The sequence below is a fragment of the Eschrichtius robustus genome, chromosome 10 (genome assembly GCF_028021215.1).
Source record: "Eschrichtius robustus isolate mEscRob2 chromosome 10, mEscRob2.pri, whole genome shotgun sequence".
Classification (NCBI taxonomy): domain Eukaryota; kingdom Metazoa; phylum Chordata; class Mammalia; order Artiodactyla; family Eschrichtiidae; genus Eschrichtius; species Eschrichtius robustus.
Genome location: NC_090833.1, coordinates 106,422,101 through 106,447,649, shown reverse-complemented (window position 1 = coordinate 106,447,649; position 25,549 = coordinate 106,422,101). Strand labels below are relative to the sequence as shown.

General features: G+C 42.0%; 1 protein-coding gene across 2 annotated transcripts in view; it reads right to left on the bottom strand.

Annotated features, from left to right (window-relative positions):
- Positions 1-25,549, bottom strand: part of DOCK5 (dedicator of cytokinesis 5) — a 215,571-nt gene that overhangs the window by 31,055 nt on the left and 158,967 nt on the right. For both annotated transcript variants that reach the window (XM_068552741.1, XM_068552742.1), the window contains 13 exons: positions 24,229-24,323; positions 22,853-22,931; positions 21,544-21,644; positions 19,128-19,186; positions 18,667-18,821; positions 17,818-17,903; positions 15,365-15,524; positions 14,536-14,576; positions 13,822-13,912; positions 11,934-12,053; positions 8,245-8,334; positions 6,172-6,276; positions 1,017-1,158 (listed from right to left, as the gene is read on the bottom strand). In XM_068552741.1, the coding sequence (XP_068408842.1) occupies positions 1,017-1,158; positions 6,172-6,276; positions 8,245-8,334; positions 11,934-12,053; positions 13,822-13,912; positions 14,536-14,576; positions 15,365-15,524; positions 17,818-17,903; positions 18,667-18,821; positions 19,128-19,186; positions 21,544-21,644; positions 22,853-22,931; positions 24,229-24,323 (1,324 nt within the window). The remainder of the gene's footprint in view (positions 1-1,016; positions 1,159-6,171; positions 6,277-8,244; positions 8,335-11,933; positions 12,054-13,821; positions 13,913-14,535; positions 14,577-15,364; positions 15,525-17,817; positions 17,904-18,666; positions 18,822-19,127; positions 19,187-21,543; positions 21,645-22,852; positions 22,932-24,228; positions 24,324-25,549) is intronic.

The following is a 25,549-nucleotide window of genomic DNA, read 5'->3' as shown; positions in this document are numbered from 1 at the left end:
AAACAGAGCTCCCCTCACACTTTATAGATGAGAAAACCAAGGCCTGGAGAAATTAAGCAACTTGCCAAGGTAAAATGGCTATGCAGACATGACTCTGGGCCAAGCTCCAGGACTCCTGTTTCTACATCCAATTCATGAAGACCTCTTTTCATTCCCATCCCAAGGAGGCCCCACAAGCATTTTCTGAACCTCTACAACTGAAACAATTTTTCCCAGGAAACCTTTCTTTTCCAAGCATCCACTGTGTTAAGAGGCCACTACACTCTCCTCTGAAAGGCAGGTCTGCCTACTGATCTATCATTGCTGTGTGTCTTTCTATAGCTACTGACCATTCTATAATAATTAATACATATTGAACTTTTATTATGTATTTACCAGGCACTGTTCCTAGTATTTTACAGACACTCAATCTTTGCAAGAACTCCAAGGGGAAGAATGATCTTCATCCCCACTTTACAGGTGAGAAAACTGAGGCACAGAGAAATTAAGTAAGTTGCCCAAAGTGACACAATAAGTGACAGCACTGGGACTCAAACCCAGGCAATGTGCTCTGGAGCCCTTTTTCTTATTTATCTACCATGCCACACCAGCTCTGTCTTACCAACCTCTTTTAGAATACTGCTCACTTTTATAACGTCTTTATTTTTTAAAAAGCATGCGATTGGTTTTTCAATGACATTATATGTTACCAAAAAAGAGCTACACATCCAGGATCCAGAATTCAGAACAGGAAGTCTATCCGCCTCAGGCTCCGCTTGTGGCTATAACACACATCCCTTCATATTCAACATTTGCTTCTCATCTCTCTCCTTTAGTTACATCATAGCCCTGAGCTAAGGACATTAGGTTCTCGAAGCTTTTACACAGAATGGGACGCTGAGTCAGGATGGTTAAATGAGTCTGAGGCCAGGACCTATTGGCACGCAGGGATGGGATGGAACCCTCAGCTTCTCTGGCTGGGCTGGGGCTGCCGCAGGTTCAAGAGCCCCTGAGCCATGACCCCAGGATGAGGATACGCTGCTTGGGAGAGGACTTGATGTCCTCTCCTGGGGGCGTGGTGCTGGTCATCTTCTCGGCGTTGGGAAACTGGGTCAGCAGCCGCAGGCTGAAGTCTTCTCGCCTCTCGTACTCCTTCCCCCGGTAGATGAAGATCTTGTTCTGCAGGTCAGGAGAGCAAGGGAAAGAATTAAATATGAAGAGTGAAGGGGCAACTGGGGAACCTGGTCCCAAGGAAGCCGCTGTCCTCCCAAGACCAAGTGCAATACCTGACCATGTCCTCATTGAGCACCTGCTATGTGCCCCACAGTAACCATCATATCCGAAAGAGTTCACAGTTTATTTGGGGAGTTAAGTCACAGGCATGAAAATGCTTCATGCAGTGTTTCTCAGAGTATGGCCCAAGGATGACAATTGGTGTGCAAACAGCCTACACTAATCCACAAGGAGATAAGGAGTTTGCACGCTAATGGAAATCCAGGATGTTACCGGGCATGCTGTTTAGTTTAGCTGATACTTTTCATGGCAAGAAATTCTCAATGAAGGAAGGAAGTACATTCATTTACTTTGAGGTGCAAGCTCCTTTCTCATCATGATCCAGTAACCGTTAGGGAACCAGCGCTTTGAGCGGCACTGCCTAGAGAACTCGAAAGTACGAAGCAAATCAACCCAACAGGTGAGACAGGAACAGAGAACAGGATTAATCTACAGCCGTCCCAAGCCAATCCTGGAGATCACCATGGATGGCCACACTGAAGTCTCATAGAAAATAACTGCCCTCAATACTATTCTCTCCATTCCAAACTGCAGCTTTTTTCTCTTTAATAAAATTAATAAAATTGGATGTTTTGAAAAGAAATTTTCTAGGCCCCAGGCATGGAAGAAATTCACCTCACAGCTGTTGCAAGTTCAAATGTCGCCATGTTTTGAAGGTTCCTGCTCCTCTGATGGTCACTCAGACGAGTACTTAGTATTTAAAGCCCACACGTGATCCATTTTTAACTAAAATCTGGGCCCATATTGTCCTGTAAAATGTTTTTAAAAATCACTTGTCCATTCACACAACCAATATCTATCGAGCGAATGAGATATGCCAGACGCTAGGGACAGAACGGTAACCCTACTCTGGTGGAGAGAAACAGAAAACAAGTAAACAAATAAGTAAGTAGGATAATTTAGATAATTTAAGTACCTTGAAGGCAATATACCTTCTGCGCTCAACACGGAGGGCAGTGAAAATTGCCAGATCTTTTGGAACTGGTGATAAAATGTTTCCAAGGTGGGAAAGATTTATGTGGCTGATGCATGCATTCTGCAATTTCATCATTCAGGCAAAACTGTGGCGGGTTAAGGGATCGGAGTACAAGAAAACACTAAGTGTTTGATGTGGACCATAAGTGTGGAAGGAACCAGACAAGCAGAAGGTCAGTACAAAGCAGCTCAACCTGAAGGAAAGGGTTTCCAGGAGGACACGAGACTTGATGGGATGTAGATGGATGGATAGGGTCAGGAGAGGAAAGGAGAGGAGAGGACAGCCAGGCACGGAAGTGAAAAGAAGGATAAGGCCCAAGGCAGAAAGTACGGAGTGCAGGTAGAAGAAACATGCTTGGATGAGCTGGAATCTGAAAGGCCTGGAAAGGCAGGTCAATGGTCCAAAAGCCTGGAAATTCACTGGAGGTTCTAGAAGGAGGGAGCAATGTGATGAAGGAGGAAGTGTAGTCAACCTAATCTATCCAACGGTAGGGATCCTTGGCAAAACCCTGTGGGGGAAGGAGGAGCTACAGGGACTGGTGTTTGAGTCTTTGGTGTTTGGTAAAGAGCAAAGGGATGGGAGAGTCGGTGAGGATTCGGAGGTAACGGCCTTGGAGCAGGAAGAACAGGGCTGCCGCTGACAAAAACAGAAGAGACGGAGGCCTGCTTGGGGTCAGGGGAGAGGATATAGTTTTATACTTTCTGAGTTTGGGGAAATAGTCCATAACATGCAAGGGCATTTAGGTTACATAATTCACGTGGATTCTCTACTTTTCAGTACACGCTGACAACACGTAACATCTACAAACTCCTGTACAGTTTACAAAGCACTCCCATCTGCTATTCATTTCATTCTCAAACCAGCCCTGCAATGTGGGCCTTATTTCCCTAACTTCAAGGTCAGAAAACCAAGACTTGGTGGTCATGTGATTTGGCCAAAATCACAGTCACTCAGCAGATGATTTAGACCCCAATTTTTCAACTTGAAAGTCTAGACTTCTTGTTTTCACTGAACCACTGCTGTCTTCCAGTTCATAACCGTTATTCCATGTGACACAATAATCATATGTAACAAGTGTGGTAGCTATCAATATCTTATCATGAACGATAGCAAATTTAAGACCAGAACCTACTGCAGACCTTCTACTCTTATTACTCCAGTCTCCCTTGGCCACCTTATCTACAACCAGTGTTAACGACACGTAAATAACCCAACTTTTATCTCCGGCCTAGAACTTTCCTTTGTGTTCCAGACCCATAGAGCAAATTGTTGACTCACATTTTTTGGATGTTCCAAATCTACCTCACATTGAGTATGTCTAAAACCAAACAACCTATAAAGATCCCAAAGGCCCTCTGCAATCTGGTACCCATAGCTCTCTGAGCCCGTTCTCTACCTGCCCTTTTGTTCATGCATCTCCGGCCTCATGGCTTTTGAACGTGCTGTTCTCACTGTCTGGCCCCCTCTTGAGAGCTGCCTGGCTTATTCCCTCACGTCTTTCAGGGTTTTGCTCAGGTGTCATTTTCTTACCGAAGTCTTTCCTATTCACTCTGTTTCAAATTGCAACTCCATCCTCACCATCTGCCTCTCCATTCACCTCCCCTGACACATTTTTCTCTACGATACTTGCTTAGTGTCTACCCTGTATGAGGTGTTGTTCTAGGCCATCTGACACACTCTATATTTTACTTATTTATCTTAGTATTTATTTATTTGTCTCCCCAAGCCAGAACAGAAGCTCTACAATTTCAGGGATTTGGATTTGTTTTAGACTCTGCCCCCAGGCCTATATTACAGCAAGGTCCATAAATATGGGTCTGCAGTAGGTTCTGGTCTTAAATTTGCTATCGTTCATGATAAGATATTGATAAGAGCTCAATAAATATTTATTCAGTGAGTGGATTCATCCTCTCCTCCATGATTCTGTCCTTTCCCAGTGCTGCCATCTTAGTGGATGGCTCCAGTGCCCCACCAATTACGCAGACCAGAGAGCTAGGAATCATTCTTACCACCTCCCTCTTGCTCATTGCCATATCCCATCAATCATCAAATACTGTTACTTCATCTCCATCACACTAATCTTTCCCTTCCTCTCTAAAGCCACCTCCCTAGGCCAACCTGTCATCTCTTCCCTGAACATCTGCCATGGTCTCTAGGGGCTTATCTACACGCACGTCCCATCCATTCTCCATACCAAAGCCAGATGACCTTGCCAACACAGAAAAATCTACAATGGCTCCCACTGTTCTCTGGATGCCAACAAAACACGCTACGTGACCCCAAAGCCCCGCACTCTCCTCCCACACTTCCTGCTTCATCTTCCCTGCTCACCCCAGCTCCCTCTGTTCCCACAGCACCTGTCTTTCACTCCCAGCCCCTGCCATGCCCTTGCCTGCTGTTTCCTCTGCCTGGAACGCCTTTTCCTATCCCCTTAACCTTCTTGACTCCCCCAGTTCACCTTTCAAATCCCAGCTGAAGCAGAAGTTCCTTGGGAAGTCTTTCCCGATTCTTAAAAAATTCAAGTATAATTGACACATAGTAAAAATCTACCCCTTTTAGTGTAAAATTCTGCAAGTTTTGACAAACATAACCATGGCCACAATTAAGATATAGCACAGTTTCCTCACCACTTAAAATCTCCCCATGTCTCTCTGTAGCCCAACCTTCGCCCCACTGGCTCCAATGACCAGATCCAATAACCACTGACCTGCTCTCCATCCCTATGGTAAGTGTTGGCTTGGCCAGAATGTCATATCAATCAAATCACAGAGTATGTAGCCTTTAAGGTCTAACTGCTTTTACTCAGCACAATACACCTGAGATTCATGCCTGTGGGTATGTGTATCAGGAGTTTATTCCTTTTTTTCCTGAGTAGTTTTCCACTGCGCGGCTGTCCCACACTATGCTGATCGCTTCACCAGCTGAGGGAGATGTGAGCTGTATCCAATCTTTAGTGATTATAAGTAACAGTGCTATAAACAATCACGTACAATTTTTACGTGAACACAGGTTTTTATTTTACTTGGGTCAATACTCCTTGCTTAACCAACTCATCTAGCACAGAATTCCTGTCTTGGTCAGTTTCGATTTTATATTTGTTTGTGCGATTATTTAATTCACATCTCACCCATTAGGTTGTAAAATCCATGAGAGCAAGGACCACAGCTGATTATAATCAGCACTGTATCTCTAATGCCTGGCACACAGTAGGCCCTAAGCAAACAGTTATTGAATGAATGAATAAACTACTTCCTTACTATGCGCTGTAAGGAATGTATTTTCCTTTCCACTTTTTTCTTTCTTTCTTTTTTAATTAGGGAAGGAAGATGGATAATATATATATTTAAACATAGCTCAGCACTAAAAGAGGCTTCTTTTCTGTGGGAGAAAATAAGAGGGCTTTTTTTTGGGGGGGGTTTGCTTTTTCGGTTGTAAAATCAGTATCACATTCTAAAAAATTTTGAGAAAGAAGATAAACATGGTCCTTCTCATTATTCCAACAGAACTGTTTTTGTTTTTGTGAACCTTTTGCAGTCTTGTCCTGGGGATATTTGTTTTCAAACTAGCTCTAGCTGGAAATAAAATAAACAATTAGATACATCAATCCACACTCCACCCCCCACCCCGACCCCCACCACCGGCTGACCCTCAGCAGCAGACCAGCGGAGGGAACGGTTTTGTTTTTCCCTTTTTCATTCCACCTGGGAGAAGTCATTTTACAAAAGAGCTGCCAGAATACCAGAGGTGGCCGGGGGTGAAGAGACAAGCCACTCAGGAAGTGGTTTCCTTCCCTAACCTCCCACCGTGAGAACAGCGGTCTCCAGCTGCTAACACGCTAGACCCATCTGGAAAAGAAATGAAGACCTTCCCTCCTGCAGACTTCAGGGCTTAGTGGCTAGGGAGACCACCCTCAGGCTTCTTACCCGTAGGAAAGAAGGAAAACCCTGTCCGTAGTAGCCAACAGCAAAGTATTCAGGCTGAGGCCTCATCGCCTTAATGATGTTCTCATAAAATGAGGCTCTTTTTTTCTGGAAAACAAAACAAGACATTCCATAGGGAGGTTACAAGGGCACCGCTGGAAAAAAAAAAAAAAAAAGCTCAGACTATTTGCTTTGTTGTTTCCCATGTAACAGAGAGAAATGAAAGGTCTTTGTAAAATATCTTTTGGGCCAAAGAATTATCCTTTCCCTGGATCGGCGGTTTTGGACCTGCATCTACGAATGGGCCCGGGAGGGTCTGGGAATCCTTGCAGTTATATGCAGAAAGACAGATGTGTGTGCATTCACCTGTGGAGGGAGGGACGGTTTAGCTTTCACCAGTTTCTTGAAGTACGTTCAGGACCCCTAAAAGGTTAAGAAGCACTTTCTGAGATTCGGGTGGGTGGTTGCACTGGAACACAGACATATGAGGAAAGAGAGAACTTTCCAGTTCATGCAGGTGGTTTCGATTCAAGGCCTCGGTTCAGCTACAGGTGCCCAGAAGGTGGTGGTGGTGTGTTTATTTTTCAAATCTGGTACCACCCCTAACTTTTTTTTTTTTTGTAATTGAATTTTTATTTTATTTATTTATTTTTATACAGCAGGTTCTTATTAGTGAGCCATTTTATACATATTAGTGTATACATGTCAATCCCAATCTCCCAATTCATCCCACCCCCCCCCCACACTTTTTCCCCTTAGTGTCCATATGTTTGTTCTCTACATCTGTGTCTCTATTTCTGCCTTGCAAACAGGTTCATCTGTACCATTTTTCCAGGTTCCACATGTATGCGTTAATATACGATATTTGTTTTCCTCTTTCTGATTTACTTCACTCTGTATGACAGTCTCTAGATCCATCCACGTCTCTACAAATGACCCAATTTCGTTCCTTTTCATGGCTGAGTAATATTCCATTGTATATATTGGTACCACCCCTATCTTTAATTCTTCCTGTGGGGAGAGGTTTCCCAACCAGGTGTAGAGCGTCAGCCTTAAAGGAAGCAAAATAGGTAGCCAGACCTGGGGGGGCTTTGACAGCTGTCCCTCCCACAATGGTTAGCGTGAGGGTGATTACTACACTACCTCAGTGAAGGTTTCTATCACAATGTTTTCTTAGAGAGGTAACATTACGTTGCTCACGCCTCAGCTCAATTTAGTCTGTGAAATTCATCTGTGACTTTTTGCATTATGGCAGGAGCTGGTACCATACAGGGGCAAATTCTTTTCAAAGCGATCTTGACAACTATCTCCTCCAATTATTATATGACAGTGGGTGACCTGACCTTTTGTGACTCCTCCACTGAAAATGACCCAATGTAATATTGTGTTGGCCTCCCACTGGGCATGGAAAAGGTTATTTTTGTTTCGCTTTACTGTTTTGAAATAGGTGACCTGTGCCAACAGCCAGGTGTAATACACAAGGGCAGGAGGACTGTAAGAGCAGAGAAGTCCAGGGACATTCGGAGCAGGAGGAAAGCAAAATTGGAGAATCAAGATAATAAACAATAAGAAACAATAAAAAACAAAAAAACTAAGAACAAAAAATTTTTTAAACCAAAAAAAAGATTTAAAATTAGAAAATAAAGATAAAAAACAGAGCTCAAAGATGAGCAGTTTATTCATTCAGCAGGGCCCTGAGGATGTGGACCAGAGGACAAGTAATTCTGATGAACAGATGTCAGAAAACATCTGAAACGTGGAAAGGCTTCCTGGAAGGCAGAGTAACTGAGAGGGGAAAGGGGTGCTGGGCCTGGGATACGGAGGGTCCACAGAGGAGCAAAAGGCACAGAGGAGAGAGGGCTGTAGATGGGGATCCTGAGCCCCCTATCAAAGATAATCTGGACAAATAGCGGTAACAGCTTTTAGACCTCATTTCTCTTCATTTTTATTCTAAGCAAGGGGTACTTTTCCATTGTAAAGAACATCAATTATCTTTTTTAAACTTACAAAACCATTTCACAAACACTACGAATAGCACCCCTGCCAGAGGCTCGACGTCTTCTGACCCAGACTCACCAGGAGATCACCCAGGCCCTCGTAGTCGAATACTTTGCTCTCATAATTCTCAGCCAACTCTTTGCTCAGCTTGATTGCCTTCTCCCACATCTTCAGAAAAAGAAAAGGAGGGTTACCAGTGGAGAACAAAGCAGTCATTGATCCAGTTGCAAAAGCCATTGGAGAGTCACTGGGCAATGACTAGGGAGTCACGTGGGTTGAGTTTCTGCGGACACTCCCAACGTACCTCACGGCTTGGATCAACTAACCCTGTTTCCTGACATCAAAAATCTACTGTACCTTAGCCGCTTTGCCAGGGGGCATTTTCTGTTAATTCTGTTTGTAAGAACATGAAGAACACCATGTGTCCTCAAACAAAGCGATGCTGAGTTTAAAGGGCAATGAACTAAAGACCGTTGAAAGTGGAGTGGAACCAGTTCCAAAGACTAGGTCTTGAGAGCATGAAAGTCTCGCTGGAGGGGAAAGGAAATTGGTGTGGGCTCTTGTTCTGGTTTTGAGATGTGTGTGTGTGTTCCTTCTGAGTCAGGTTGTTTGGGAGGAGTGGAGGTATGAAAGAAAGTCTAATCGTACTGTTGTGTGGAATTTGGGAAACTATTTCTCCAAGTTAGGGCACTGATTTCCTATTTCTAACTAAACTATCTACATAGTCAAAGAGAGCTTCAGGAAATGCCTCACAGCATTTATGAACATGTAAATTACAGCCGAAGGCACATATCTGGCATCTGAGGCTAGCATCCCAGACTGATGAAACTCTGTTCATTTTGGTATTTCATAAAATGTCTCTTAGCTGGATACTATTAATAACGCAACATCTGGAAATTTCCTACTTCAGTCTTGTTAACCACACGCTAAGTTCCACTGTTTCTGGCTGCCGAAGGAACGTGTGTACAGTTCACATACAGTTGTAAAAACATTTTAAAATTAAATCTTCTAATATCATTTGCCAAATTTGTCCCTTCTGAAATTTCTGGGCCTGGATCATGGAAAACTCTTTGAAATGTGCCACATGGGCCTCAGCTGGGCCTGGTGTAGGAGGCCAGTCAACAGCACCATGGGGCCCAGTTCACTCCTCATTCACCAAATGCTAACTCAATGGAAGAGACAGGAAGACAGCCTAGCACAGAGGTTCTCAAAGTGTGGTCCCTGGTCTCTGGGAATCCCCAGGACCCTTTCAAGGGGTCCATGAGGTCAAAACCATCTTCTTAATAATACTAATATTATTTGCCTTTTTTCAATGCTCATTCTCTCATGAGTCTACGGTGGAGTTTCCCAGGGGCTATAGGATGTGTAATGTCACAACACATCGGATATAGAAGTGGATATTCAAATCCTGCTGTTTCTATGGAGCCAGATGATAAAGAGATTTGCAAAAATGTCAAACAATGCCACTCATATTGCTCACTTTTTGGAAAATATGGTCATTGTTCATAAATAGATATGATTTATATTAACAGGTAATACGTTTGTTATTGTTAAAAGAACAAGCAAGTAAATATTTAAAAATTTTGTTTTAATATCTAAGACTAGAAATTAATAGCCATCAATAGACATAATCCATGTGAACAGAAGCTCTTGGGGGTCCTCAATGATTTTTAAGAGAGTAAAGGGATGCAGAGGCTAAAAAGTCTGAGCAAAGGGGGCTTCCCTGGTGGCGCAGTGGTTGAGAATCTGCCTGCCAATGCAGGGGACACGGGTTCGAGCCCTGGTCGGGGAAGATCCCACATGCCGCGGAGCAACTGGGCCCGTGAGCCACAATTACTGAGCCTGCGCGTCTGGAGCCTGTGCTCCGCAACAAGAGAGGCCGCGATAGTGAGAGGCCCGCGCACCGCGATGAAGAGCGGCCCCCGCTTGCCCCAACTGGAGAAAGCCCTCGCACAGAAACGAAGACCCAACACAGCCATAAATAAATAAATTAATTAATTAAAAAAAAAAAAAAAAGGTATTAAAAAAAAAAGTCTGAGCAAATATATTTGCTCTCTGGGCCTCAAATTCTTCCTCAGTAAAATAGAGATAATATCTACCTTATAGGGTTATAGGGAGAATTAAATTAGAAAAGCAGCCTGAAAATCACCCAAAACAGTAACTTGCACTAAATTGATGGTAGCTATTTTATCATGATGATCATTTATTTAATCAACAGGTTCCACTGGTAAAACAGGAATGGTGGCTGGAAGTGGCAGGCCCTTGAAAAGAGTCAAATCTGGAATCTGTTTTGTTTCAATAGCACACACTTTATTTTTTTCTCCCCCTACCCTTTCTATGCTTTTGTTCAATTTTAAATTTAAAAGTCTTCCAGCTGGACAAGCTTTCTGCAGCTCATCACAGATTCCATGACTTGGTGGCCCAGTTTACATGTTTATTTTACTTTCTCTTCCTCACAGGCATTTAAGTTGCTTGTTCCGTACAGCCTAAGGTGTCAGGCAGGCAGCGACCTGGGGATGGGATGTGCCCCAGGTGTTAGCTAACAACCTCTAAAGAATGCGCTGAAAAGGATTATACTAGCTCCCGGCCCTTAGCAAAATTTAAAAGGTACAATTACGGTTACAGAGAGTGAGGCCCTGGGCTGCCCACTGTATTCTCCCTTGGGTTATGTGTCCTCAAGATAACTGATCTCTATTTATTGCCTTTCTTACCTTAATTAATCTATTCATTTTCTCTCCCATTAAAAATATCAGAATTCAAAGATGCACATGGGAATAGTTAAGCGTAAGTTATGAGTCACTGTTGCATAATAAAGAACTTGTCTGGTCTTTGTCCTGAGCTCCCGGGAGGCAGCTTCTAAACTCTTGGAATTTCCCCAGTGACAGGAGTGTCATTGTTATTCATGGTGGACCTCTCAGACCACATGGGAGTTGATACTAACTCGGTGACTCATGGTGGGCAGGTGGAAAGTCTTAGAATGGGGGCTCGCCTCTGCCAGAACCACCAGCCATTTGATTAGAGGGTTGGAGCCTTGAGCTATACAGTATCAGATAGACCTCCAGGGAGGAGATGGGGGCTGGAGATGGAGTTTATTCATGTGGTTTATGATTCAATCAGTCCAGCCAATATAACGACACCCCAATAAAAACCCTACACACAGGACTTCCCTGGCGGTCCACTGGTTAAGACTCCACGCTTCCACTGCAAGGGGCGTGGGTTCGATCCCTGGTCGGGGAACTAAGATCCCGCATGCCGTGTGGTGCGGCAAAAAAAAAAAAAAAAAAAAAAAAATTAAAAACCCTGCACACAGAGCTCAAATGAGCTTCCTGGTTGGCGAACACATCAGTTCGCCAGGAGTGTGATGTGCCTGAATCCACGGGGAGAGGACACAGAGGCCATGCACTTGGGACTCTCCTAGACCTTGCCCTGTGTATTTCTTCATCTGGCTGGTTCTGATTTGTATCCTTTATGATAAAACTGTAATCATTAAGAACAGCATTTTACCAAGTTTTGTTGGTTGTTCTAGTATAGTATCAAACCTGAGGGCGGGGGAACCATAGGCACTCCCTCCCCAAATTTATAGTCAGTTGGTCAGAAGTGTGGGTGTCCTGGGGACCCCTGAACTTGCAGCTGGTGTCTGAAGTTTGGGCTGTCTTGTAGGGGTCTCTGCGCTAACTCTGGCTGGTGAAGATCAGAACTGCAGTGTATAAGTATTGCGGTCATTTCCTCCTTTGCCTTCATACAAAAACAAGCCACCCAACACTCACCTTGCCTTTGTCAAAGTACGATATGATTTCTTGATACAGCTTCTCTTTAAGCTCTTGCTGGGTATACACATAGTAAGTGTCCCTCTGAAGCAAGTGGGGTACACAGGGCCTGTCAGACCACTGAAAAACACACAAAAGCAACACAAGAGATTGATGCAACACATCAATTCATTTAAAGCAGATGAATGTAACAAATATTCAGCTGAAAAAATTCACAGAAATATTTGTATATATCTTTGACTCAATCATATATTCTTGATGATTTATTAAACACAAAAATTGCACATGCACATACATATACATGCCAGCTTCAAAACAAGTGCATGCCAAATGGACACTCAAGGCATTCCCGTGAAGGTCAGGAATGAGGTGAGGCTGCCAAGCATCATGACTGTTGTACTGGTTACCACGCAGTACAGATGAAAGAGAGAAATCAGAAGCATAAAAATGCAAAAAAGGGGGTAAAACTGTCATGTGAAAGCAATGATTGTATTCTTCATAATCAATCCATTCACAAAGGGTGCCAACTGAAAACCTACCACAAATAATGAGAGAATTGAGTAGTGGGGTCAAAATTAACATATTTGGAAATAAATCAGAGATAGATTTCATATAAATAATAACCGTGCTGAAGATAACAGAAGAAATGACCCCTGCAAGAATAAACCCAAAATGATCAGGTACCGGGGCACAGCAATGTGAATATACTTAATGCCACTAAATTATACACTTACAAATGCCTAGGATGGTAAATTTTATTTTATATGTATTTAACCATAATTAAACTAAAAAGAAAAGATATCTAAGGATCAACATAACAAGGAATATTCAAGACTTCTACACAGAAAATGTTCACACACCACAGGAGGGCACAAAAGCAGACCTGAACAAATGGAAAGTCATATCATGCTTTTGGATAAGAAAATGCTATTTTATAAACATGGAAATTCTCCCCTAAATTAATTTTTAAATTTCATGATTCCAAAGTCCATGTGAAAAAATAAACAAAAAGGAATAAGGTGGAAAACTCTGAAAAAGAAAAGAAATGAAGAGAAACTACTAGGTCATAAAACATACTGATAATTGAAACAGTGTGGTCCTGGTGCATGAGTTGACAGAGACCCATGCAAAATATGTAAAATCTAGAAAGAGGTTCCCCCCGACCCTCCATACGGTGATTTAGTACATGATCAAGATGGGATCTCATACCGATGATGAAAATGTGGAAATGATGAAAATGTGGACTATACTTAATACGCAGCATCCCTACTGAGTAGCTCTATGGGGAAAAAGTGGCATCCACACCTCATACCTTATGCCAGGATAGGAGGGCTGAATTTTCTGAGCAGCACAAACGAAAAGACCTACAGTCACTGACACTGTGGTTTCTCTCTGATCATCCCACAGTCAACAAGCCTTCCTCCCTAACCCATATACAATAAGCTTTCTGGTGCCCCAATCTTGAGTATGAACTGTGAATGGCTGCCTTAGGGGAAGTGGTGAAGCAGAGGACTCCTGTTTTTAATTCCAAAGCTTAGAACAATATACATGTATTATTTAGGTATAAAATAAAATTTAAATTATACAAGAAAATTAATTGCTAGGGACAAGAATGGAGGCAGGGAGATGCAGTAGGAGGCTAAAAATGATAACTTGGACCAAGATGGTAGCAATGGAGATAAAGAAAAGTGGGTAGGGTGAAGCTATCAAAGAGACACCTGCACCCCCGGGTTCACTGCAGCATTACTAGCTGTGCCTATTTAGAAGGTATGAAAACATTCTTGGATAAAAGGGTCCCCCTTGAGTAGGGAACTTTCCCATCAGAATCATACAGGATGCGGTCCCAACGGGCTGGGCGGCTGACGTACCGCACACCTGATCCGCTTACCTGCAGGAGTTCAGCATGTAGAAGCAGAGTGTAGGCAGCTTCGGTGTAGTTCTCACAGTCCCGGTGCAAATCCCGCAGCTTGTACAAGTATCTGGTCAGAATGGGAGAAAGGAGGCATTCTGCTGCCAGGGAGTTGATGGGACATTTGGCTCACGCCACAGCCAGGCGGCAGGAATAGTTACTTCCTATTCCTTAAGTCTTTGTGCTGCTTCCAGCCTGTGTGTCTTTCCTACTCTGCCTATGCTACTTTGTACTCTTCGTTTAAGGCAGTGATGTTTAAAAAAATTTTTTTAACGTCACAGACCCCTTTGGGAAGCTCATGAAAGCTAAGGAACGTTTCCCCAGGAAAACGCACGTAGTTTACATCCAAGTTGGTTTCACGCTCAGGGCTTCCTGCACACCGGGCTAACAGTCCTTGACAGAGGGTGAATTTCACGTCTTTCCTGTGCTGTTTTCCCCGGTTACCTGGCCAGAGCCCTCTATCCTTTCCTGGAATCCCGACACGATCTTCCCTCTACACTTCCTCGTATTGTACTTACTTGTGTATCTGTCTAAAGCGTTTACCCTTTTAGGAAGAAGGGAGCGTATCACATACTTTCTGGAATCTCTCGAAGCAGCAAGCACGGTGTTGGGGCTTATTGTTTTCATTTATTGGAGAAGTAAATCATAAAGTCCTGAGATAAACAGCAAAAGCAGAAATTTCTTTCAGCTTACCTTATGTAGATGTCCTCTCTCTTCTTTTCTTTGTAAAAATTCTACAAAAAAAGTCACAAAATACCAACACAAAGCCATTATTGATGAGCTTGCCACAAAAATGGACAAACCACTACTTGCACTTTTCAAGTGTCACTTTTCCAAAGACTTTCTTCTTTCCCTTTAACAAATACCCCCAACAAAATAAGGAAGTGACAATTTATAAAGCAGAAAAGTTGAATTCTTTTAGGACCATGCTTCTGGGAAAGGTGAGGGAAACTTCTAGGTGAATAGACAGCTGGGTCATACCCAAATCACCTGATGTTCTGTTTTCTCAGGGAATCAGAGGTGGTAGGTTTTTGATTTACATGAAAAGGAGTGTATGGCAGCCTAAACCTCTGAGGTCTGTGGTCCCAGTTACAACTGTCTAAGGAAAGGCAAGACCACAGGGTTCTACCACCTAGAGGATTTCATGGACTAATTCTCTACTCATGGTATATTGTTTTTAATGCATTTTTGTCCGTGTCGAATAATCCCAACAATAAAGCAACCACATAAAAACAAGACAGAGAAACAGGTTGAGGATGGCCTTCGGTAAGAGAGTTGAGTCAAGAGCTTATGTTGCATTTTCCATCCCTGTTTCCACATTTATCCTCAAGGTCTGAGGCAGCTGGCATCTGTGAGTTCAAAGCTGAGTTGGCCATTCCAATTAAGACTCAGCAGGACACGGACTCTGGAAAGGTGGTCCCAGGGGACCTTTTGTGTCTGCCGGATCTACTTAGAGCTGCGCCATGGGGTGCAGGGGCGGCCGGGCACTGCCCTCTCGCCATCCCAGGGGCGTGGCACGTACCAGCACGTTAACGGTACAGCTCATGCGGTTTTCCTTGCTCTCGTCATGCATGATAATGGTTCTGTAGTCCAAGAGATTCTCTAAGAGGCTGCTGACCAGGAGCGCGAATACTTCTCCGGAGCTGGAGAGGTATTTATGTTTCCGGCAATGTTCTAGAAGCCTGTGGGGCAGAGATAGAGACAAATGCCCATGTTCCACACGGTCACTCCAGCACCGCCTATGAGCGCTGTCCATGGTCCTGGCAGCAGGTGGCGCCAGACCAGGAGACACACACCCTTCTTGTAACTCCAGTCTGTGCTAGCCTGGGTCCTTCACTTACAAGGCTCCTCGCTGTTACTCAAGTTCTACGTTTTCCTGAGGTCTGTAGCTCAAGCCCTATCATCACTGAGGATCCCAGCCCACGATGCCCTTCTTTGAATTTCTATTTGTATTTGTTTTTTGTTTTTGTCTTCTGTCAATACCACAGAAACGAGAACCTTTGCCCAAAAGGATTGTGTGTGCTATCTGATTGCTCTACTCATTTGAAAGGACCATCTTTTCTCCGTCTTTATTCTCCCTAAGGCCTAGCACTTCAGGGCATCCTGAGGGAACTATGGAGAATCTTGGGCTGATGCCCAGCCTAGAGGAACCTAGGAACCTACTACACTTCTAGACATGTGGCTCTTTGGATAAAAGTGGGAGACGCAAGAGAGAGGAGATATGGGGATATATGTATATGTATAGCTGATTCACTTTGTTATAAAGCAGAAACCAACACACCATTGTAAAGCAGTTATACTCCAATAAAGATGTTTAAAAAAAAAAGTGTTATTTTCAGGGAAAAAATGCACAGTTGTAAATAGGTAGATGGAGGTTAAACTTTTGGTCTAAATCCTCTCCCTCTGGACCCAAATAGAGCGAAGCTTCTATAGGAGCTTCTCAGATTAGACAATTAGGAGAAAACTTTGGGAACAGGAGAAAAAATGGGTTCAAAGCATTAGTCCAGACTCTAGAATTATTCTTGAGCACTGGAAATTTGTGCAGTCATATTTTTCTGCATTCGTGATCCAAGAAGAATGAAGGAAAAATAAGATCTGTATGTGAAAAGTCAACTGTAGGATTTTTTTTAAAGTGTAGTTTTATTATCACTTGTAAATGTTGTGTGCGTTTGTATGTGTGTGTAACACCTGCACTTAATTCCTGTATGAGATCAGAACTGCAGAAGTGATAAATTGAAAGGTCTGAATCTCAAATAGGCAGACCAAATGGATATAGGATGAAAAGATCAACAAACGATCTTATCATCCATTACAAACAAAATAAGACAGACTTCTAGTTCTTTAAAATACAGACAAGTCATCAGTTCCATTTCTGAGCACCCTGTGTGCTAGTTCCTTAAAAAAATCTTTGAAAAATGAAAAACAGAGTTGGGAGAGTCCCCGTCCTCAGCTCAGTCTAGTGCCCACCACGTCCATGAAGCAGGTAAATCCCAGAAAGACTTAGGCACGAACCCAATCAACAGGTGACAGAGTTGGCCAATATCATAAAAGTTCAGAGAACACAAGAAACGAACAGTCTAGGGTAGTTACAACCCAGGAGGCTGGGAAGATCTGCAGATAATAACAGTAACGAACACCAGAGCAGCCAACATTTGTTCAGCATGAGCTCTGTGACAGACACTGTGTTAATGCATCATCTCATTTAATCCTCACCAAAATACAGATCTTATCATTGTAGATGACCAAAAAAAAAAGAGGCGTTGTATAGGTTAGAGCATCTGTCCAAAGTCAAAATCCTAGTATGTGGAGAAAGCAGGATTTGAAGCACAATCTCTCTCTCCAACATCTAAGTGTTTTTAACCACTCTTGTTATACTGTCATTCCATACATGCAAAGGAGAGTAAGAGGGACAGAGGGTGACAGGCAAAGGTCTGTCAGGGTATGGATGGGGAACAGTGGGATAATGTGAGCACAGGGAGGGAATGAATGTGTTGGCTTGGGGTGTGGGGAGGGCAGTGAAAAGGGCTGGAGCTGTACCTGGTGTTCTCAGACATCCTTCACAGGGCATAAGGTATTTTTAAATGTAAAGTGGACCTTGAAATGTTTTTCCCTTCTCCTTTAAATTATTGCTTCGAAGCCATAATTAGAGGTGCTAGCACTTTTGTTAAAGTTCAGCATTTCAAACACTGGGCAAAATGCCACCACTCTGTCCATCTCCCTCTCTCCTCCAGCTGCTCTGTTCTCGAGGGCCGGGCTGGCCAGGAAAACATGAACATTTGACTCACAGCAGATAAACAAATGTCAGCAGTGGATGGTGTAAACTCCATGAACCCCCCCACCCCCCGAGAACCATTCATGGTTGTGACCCCAGGGATGCTGAGACTACTCGATTGGTCTGTAAGGGCAGCAGAAGCCTGTTTTCCTCCATCACTAAATGATGCAATCAACGTGAGATTTTGTTTCTGAAATACTCACAGTTTTTCCAGAAGGACCTTGTATTGTTCATCTCCTCTTCCCCCTTCTACCTCTTGGTCCAGCTTTGTGATCAACTCATTCTCAAACTGAAAGCAGAGGCAGAATTTCACAGGAGAATGCCACATTCTCAGAAGACACGAAAGACATCGAGCCAACTTTTCTAGATTTGACCCAACCCCTTTACTGAATTGTAAACTAATTCCAACATACGTAGAGGAAGACCCCGCTTCACATCATCCATTAATATCAAAACTTTCTAAAGCAGCCTTGTGCTACTCTGTCCTTTGCTTTATATTTACGAAAAAAAATTACCCCAAACATTATTATCCAATCACAACTATGCATACAAAAATAGCTTAATGATTCTAATTTTCCATTTTATTTTTGGTTCTTGTCGAAGTCTTGACAATGGGATTGCTTTTGCAGAGCTTCATAGCTGCAAAATCTTCCATTCAATACTAATATACTGTATAGATAAGGAAATTGAAGCATAGGAAAAATATATCAGGCAGACTAAGGTCTCAAAGCTAAAGACCCCTGCACCATTCCCTCAATCCTCTGCAATATTTGCAAGAGATAGGATTAAACTGCATGAAGTCAAATTTTAATCATCCAGAGATAAGGGTGCTTCTTTAGGAAACACACGCAGCAGAAAAGGCTGCTTCTAGGGCCTTGGTTGGAATATCTGATACTATGCCTAATTGCTTTACAAAATAAAATGCAAAAAAAGAAGTTTTTAGATCACCTTTGATTTGTTTTATTCAGGCTACTGCTTCTCTATATAGAAAGAAAATAAATAAGAGTTGACTCTATGTGCATTAGTAAGATGACAGGTCCACCACTCCTTACCATATGGAAATTGCCATTTCCACTGAAATTGAACTCACACTGCATCATATCAAAGAAAATGGGGATGGTGGCTTTCCGGAGCTCTACTTCGGGGGTCAGTGTGACCTCCAGAATGGGACCCACCATGGATGGGATGAATTTGATTTTGTGGGGACCTGAAATGAAAGTAAGTGAGGACGTGAAAAAAAATAATTTCACCGGAAGTAAAGTGCTACAATCTTCCTCCACAGGGCCCACAAGAAAAGAAAAAGTTTATGTGGGTAAATCAATTCAGAAGTGAGTGACTAAATATTGTTTTCTGATAACATGTGATGTCGTAAGAGACTGACAAGTCAACTTGCACTTCCAGACACACAGAGAAATCAATCTCAGGATTCTTGGAATTAAAATGGAAAAGAATTCATCGTGGGATGCGTGTTGCCCAGGAGTGGTGTGTGGGCCTGTTTGGGTTATACACTCACCCAGGTTATACCACATGTCCCGGATCCTAAAGCCGATTTCCTTTCTCATGTCCCCGTATCTAGGAAGAAGATCATAAACCAGGAGAAAGATGTGCAGTAGAAACGAGAACACATAATACAATGATGAGGGAAGTAAAAGAGCCTGTGTTCCTCTAGGTCACAATTAAGGTAGGTCTCGAGGCAAAATCACATTAAGAGATGTGGTCGAGGGACTTCCCTGGTGGTCCAGGGGTTAAGACTTGTGCTTCCACTGCAGGTGGTGAGGGTTCGATCCCTGGTCAGGGAACTAAGATCCCACAAAGAGATGTGGTCGATACCTAAAAAAGCCCCCAAGAACTGAGCCACATAGAGGTGGGGGGACTTTCACAGCAGGAGGAAGACCAACGTAAGTGTCAAAAAATCACTGAGAAAATGAGATTAACAAACTTTATTGAAGAGGGAAGAGTGAGAAACACGCTGGTTGCTCTTAAGCAAAAAAATAAAATAAAACACAACAAACACTAAAGAAAAGGAAGATGAATGAGGGATGACTTACACAGTAATGTGGCTCGCCTTTATATACTTATATTTGAGTAACCCTTATCCACACCAGGACACTCTTCAAAGCACTCACATTGGGAATCTCTAGACATACATTCTCAGTGGGGGTGACAGTGTCCCTGAAGGGGTGAAAATTGGTCCATGGGGGCAAAAAAAAGCTTCCTGTTTTTATGTATAAAGTACAGATATACATTTAGTACATAAACTGATATATGGTGTATCTGTGGTATTAATATTTCATGGGGGGGTGCGATTAGAAAAACATTTTCTAAAAAGGTTCCTTACAGGAGTTGACAATGGAGGAAAAAGGAGTAGAGAAGCATTGATCTAGACAGTGGTTCTTGGGCGGAGGTGAATCAGAGTCACCTGAAAATCTCTTAAAGAACACATATGCCTAGGGCTGCCCCACACCATATACCATATCAGAGGCTGGAGGCTTAGAAAATAGAAATAGGGTGGGTCAAAAGTAAGTGCTGTAAATGTTCCCAAGGAGTTAGAATATGGACTTATGACCTACCCTGCCAGCACGATTTTGTGTTTTCTACTTATGATACTATTGCACCAAACATTTTTTTTTTCAAATTCTTGCTTTGGAAGTGTCTTCAGAAGCCAGTATAAAAATCATATTGAAAAATTTTTCTTACTATTCCTATTTAACAAAGGTACCTAAGCTAATTTTATTATTATTATATAAGCATATGTGGTCCATGTCTGGCACATAATAGATAATAAATGATAACTATTCTTATTGCTTATTAATACTACTGTTGATGCTTTTACTAAAAATCAGAGAAGTCTTGAAAAAAAATTCATTCACATTCCTATAAGCTTAATATAAATGTTTTTATTTCCTAAGGTTTATCTTTGCCCACATGCATATATTTTTACATGGATTGTACTTACAGTCACACTTTCCTTTGACCAAAACCAGAATCATTAATCCTAACTAGCCACTTTATTTATCAGACTTGGTGTCAACTCATTTCACTTATGGTCATTTAACCAAAATCAAATACATCCTTGAATGAAGTTATGTCATTTAAGGTATTCTAAAGAATAAGATTAAGGTGTCCATCTTAAAAATCAAATATCTCTTGATACCCAGCCCACAAGGAAATCTACAAAACAGGTTTTACTTTTATCTTTGAAAGTGCAATCACTAAATCTCAATCACTTAGCCACCAATCTTAGTATTTTAGGGAGGAGCAAGAGGGATGTTAAATAATTTGCCTAGAGTCCCAGACATGCTAGGAGGGGAACAGAACTAAAATTCACAGCTTTTAAATGATAAATTTCTCAAGTTCTATTTAATCACACAGCCTTTGAGTTCCCAGGCTCTCAATGAACTTCAGAACAGACTTGAGGTGAAAGCAATGAAAGTCTTCCCTAAATCTCTCATCACTCTTGCACACAGGTCCATTTTGAATTGTGAGCCAGGAATCTGGAGGGTGCTTTTAGGTGATGTGTTACTCTTGGCTTCTCTGCTAAAGTGACTGAAACTGGGAGGTAGACCAATGGTGCCAAAGGAGTCTGCTCTGTGAAGCATGAGACAGAGAGGCACTATGCCTGCAATTTGGACAAGCTGCCAGCAGATGGCAGCTGTTCCTGGTGATGGGAGGACTGGCTGGCTTCAGTGCCTCTTTATGTAGAGATTCTATAATAGAATGTGATGGTTGATTTGAAAACGAATGGGCCCCTGAGAAGAGATGCGAATCTGGGGAAATCTGAGGTCTATTAAATGATTATTTTAAGACCTATCTCACTAACAACACGGGTAACCACTGAAGAGTAATTTCTGTGATACCAAAACTCCTGCTCCAAATAGAAATGGAAGAATCGCCTTCCCAATCATAAGCAAGTTATAGAGGACACTTACTTTTTTACAATTTTGTTGCGCTTGGCTTGTGAGAAGGTTTCAAGCTGAAGGGACTCATGGGTGAGAAAAGCGACTGCCAAATGGAAGTAATTGTTCCAGAGCTGTTCAAAATTAATGGTGTGGGTGCAAAGAAACAGAAAACAACATTAATATGAGTCATAATAAAACAGTGCCACATGGTACAAATGCACTCGCCAGAAATTAATGGGAAAAAAATCCAAAATAAAATCCACGGGACTTCCTTTTCTCTCCTGTGTTTCAATTATTCATCCCTGAAAGTTTTAATGCTTTATTAATATCAAGCTTTTAAAAATAATCCAAACTATTATATTTGTCTTTACTCCTGGGATAAAGGAAAATTGTTGCCAGAAGTGTACCTATTTATAGTAAGTAGTTTGGCAATACTTATCAAAAGCCCTGACAATCTGCCAAATTTTTGACTAGTAAATACTTTAGGACTTCATCCTGGTAACATATTTATGGGTATTTAAAAAAATATTTAAAACAAGGAAGGCCCTCACACTGCTATTGAACATAATAACAGAAAATGGAAACAATCTAAATGCTCATAAGAAGAATTCGGTTAAATAAACCATGGTCCAGCCATACAATGCACTGTATTCAGCCATTAAAAATACTGTGAAAATATTTATTATCATCGAAAAGATCACAGAAAAAGTAAATAAAGTAGATTAACAGGTTACCAAAGAACTGTACAGCTTGATTCCATTTTGGCATAGGTACTTATGTGTGTGTGTGTATAAATACACACACGTATATAACCATTTTGATATATATACACACATACACATATAAACACATATGTATATACACATATAAACATGTATATGTATATGCAATATGTATATATAATCTCCTCTGCTTATGACTCTCTACTTCCAAAGTTCCATAGATACAAACACAGGCCATATCACAGCAAAAGCACATCACCAACAAAATGTACCCTGTAATGGAAGCAGGACCTTGTCTGCCTTCACCAGGGACTAGAATAGTGCCCTGTACATATAACTCTCTAATATTTGTTGGATGAACGAATGAATGAAGATGGAGCTAGTGATCACCAGTTTTGCTATCACTTTGGACTTTCAAACAGGTGTTTATACAAACTGCTCTTTGGACACTGAACCGTTTGTAGGTAGAGGAATACCTGCATGCCTACCTGCAAGCAGGTGTGTTTGTGTGTATTTGTGTTATGATAAAAAAATCTGAGGTGATGTTTTCCAAAATGAAACGGTTCTCTTGCTTTGGCTGAGAACTCAAGGAACTCCTAGGTGAGTCGCATGCTTACCTGAAGTTCAAAGCTTGCCTGATCCATGAAGAATCTTGTGAGAACCTCAGCAAACTGATTTATGGCACGGAGGAAAACCCTAGGGGAGGAAAAACACACTGGATAAAGAAGGCAACTTCATGCTCTTTGAAACATTTTCCATCTATGTTAAAAGCCAAAGCAAATCAAACCTGGACTTGACAATCTAAGACCTTTAGATCTATCAAGGTCCTTAGAGACCAACAACAGCACATTCTACAGAGAAGGTTACTGAAGATCAGTTTCTTGAACTGACTAGTAGCACAGCTCAAGGCTGCATCACAATTTAGCCAGTTCAGGGTACAGCTCAGAGGACAAGCCAGGGCTCCCGAGCCTCAGACCAGGGCTCCTTTTGCTCCATCGTGATGCTAACGTTTTAAAGTCTAGGACTTCGGATGCAATTGTTTCTCTAATCTGTACATAGTTGGGAAGGGTTTTTCTAATCAGGTATCAGGACCACGGAGAGTTAACAATAATGCTATCATAATGATTTACTTTATTTAGCTCTTTAAAAATCCTGAATCTCTTTTACTATCTGTATTCAGTCCATTTCACTTTCATTCAACAAGTCTTTGTTGAGGACCAGCAACTGAAAAGCACTGGCTTAGGTTTTGCCTTGAAAGAATGGTTCCTGTTCTAAGAAATCTACAACTTGGTGGAGATCATTTGTAACCTGTAAATTGAACCATGACCCAACAAAGAATATGGAAAATTCTAGGAGGGGGTATCAAAGAGGTATGGGGAAATCAAAAGAAGAGAAGATGACATCCAGATCAGAATGGCTTCCTTTGGAGATGGCATTTGAGAAGGACCTTAAGGAATGGGAGGCATGTTGATGGCCAGAGACAATGGGGCAGACACTGCAGGTGGAAGCAGCAGTGTGAGCGGAGGCACAGAACATGTTCAGGGTCAGGGTCAGGGTCAGGGTCAGGGTTAGGGTTAGGAGGGAAGAGGCCAGTTTGATTGGAGGGCAAGTTGTATACAGAGGAAAACAGTGGAAGACAAGGCTAGAAAAGCAGGGTGGGCCAGGACGCAGAGGCCTTGAATGTCAGGATGATGAAGGCCATATGGAGACACTGAAAGACACCTTGCAAAGCTGATGCTGACAGTCAACATGAGAGCAATGAGGAGGTTACAGCAGAAAGAAGAGAGCAGAGAGCCCAAGTCGGAGTGACCACAGTAGCCTGCATGGAATCAAGAACAGGAGCACGTAAACCAGGACCACGAAAGCGGGAGGACGCTTACTTTACAGATGGTGGACTTGAAGCAAAGAGATTTAACATGCTTCACAAGGGTCAAAACCTAGTTTCCAGACCCAAGTTTTCAAGTGCCTCTGGCCCTGCGATGGTCGGTCTCACCTGCTCTGTGTCATATTCATGACCATCCAGTCTTTGGCGTAGACGTTCTTTCCAATTAGATCCTTAAACATGATAAAAGTTTCCATGAGGAAGTCCTGCAGAAGACAAAGGAGGAATGGTTGGGGGAAAACTGGGTTACACTTCATAAGCCTTTCCTCCAGCACACTGATGTAAAGGAAGGAACACGATGGCCCGGGTCCCATAACAGTCTATCTTTTGAGTAAGGTTTATAGAGATAACAGAGTATTTTTTTTAAATTTTCTTTTATATTGGAGTATAGTCGATTAACAATGTTGTGTTAGTTTCAGGTGTACAGCAAAGTGAATCAGTTATACATATACATGCATCTATTCTCTTTCAAATTCTTTTCCCATTTAGGTTATTAAGGAATATTGAGCAGAGTTCCCTGTGCTATACAGTAGTTTCTTGTTGGTCATCTATTTTAAACATAGCAGTGTGTATGCAACAGAGCATTCTTACAGGTATCCTACGATTTGATGTTTACATCATATAATCTGATAAGGAAGAGAAGGATTAAAAAATTGTATTTTATAAATGATAAAACTGAGACTGTTGAAAAATTAAACGACTGGCTTAAGGCCATAGAAACCAAGAAGCTGGAGAGCTGGGAAGAGACCTTGGGATTCTGGATCCCAAGTTCAGAGCCATAGTATCTTCAGTCCTCAGCTGCCAATGTTGTCTGAATAGATCTACTGTACTTCAAAAGAATTCACCAACAATTGTGAGAAAACTGATACCTTTTCTTTTTTTTGAACTTTTTGGTGTTTTTTAAAAATTGAGTTACAATTAACATATTATATTAGTTAATTAATATTAACATAATATTATATTAGTTTCAGGTGTACAACATAGTGAGTCGATGGTTTTATACATTAGGAAATGATGACCACAATAAGCCCAGTTACCATCTGTCACCATACAAAGTTGTTACAACATTGCTGACTGGATTCCCTATGTGTACATTACGTCCTGGGACTTATTTACTTTACAGCTGGAAGTTAGGATCTCTTAATCCCCTTCACCGCTTTCATCCATCTCTCTACCCTCCTCCCCTCTAGCAACCACCAGTTTGTTCTCTGTATGTGAGTCTGAGAAAACTGATACTTCTAATAACTTTGAGTCCGATTCTCCCTTATTATTATTAGAACAGAACAAAAATGCTACAAATAAGAAGCAGAGTCATGATTCTGCCTCTGCCAGGAACGTTACCATGCGTAGCCTGGGGGGAGGGTCCTAAATGGTCCTTAGGAAGAGATTATAGCAGTGGCTCATCATGTCTGTAAAAACTAATAACAAAAGC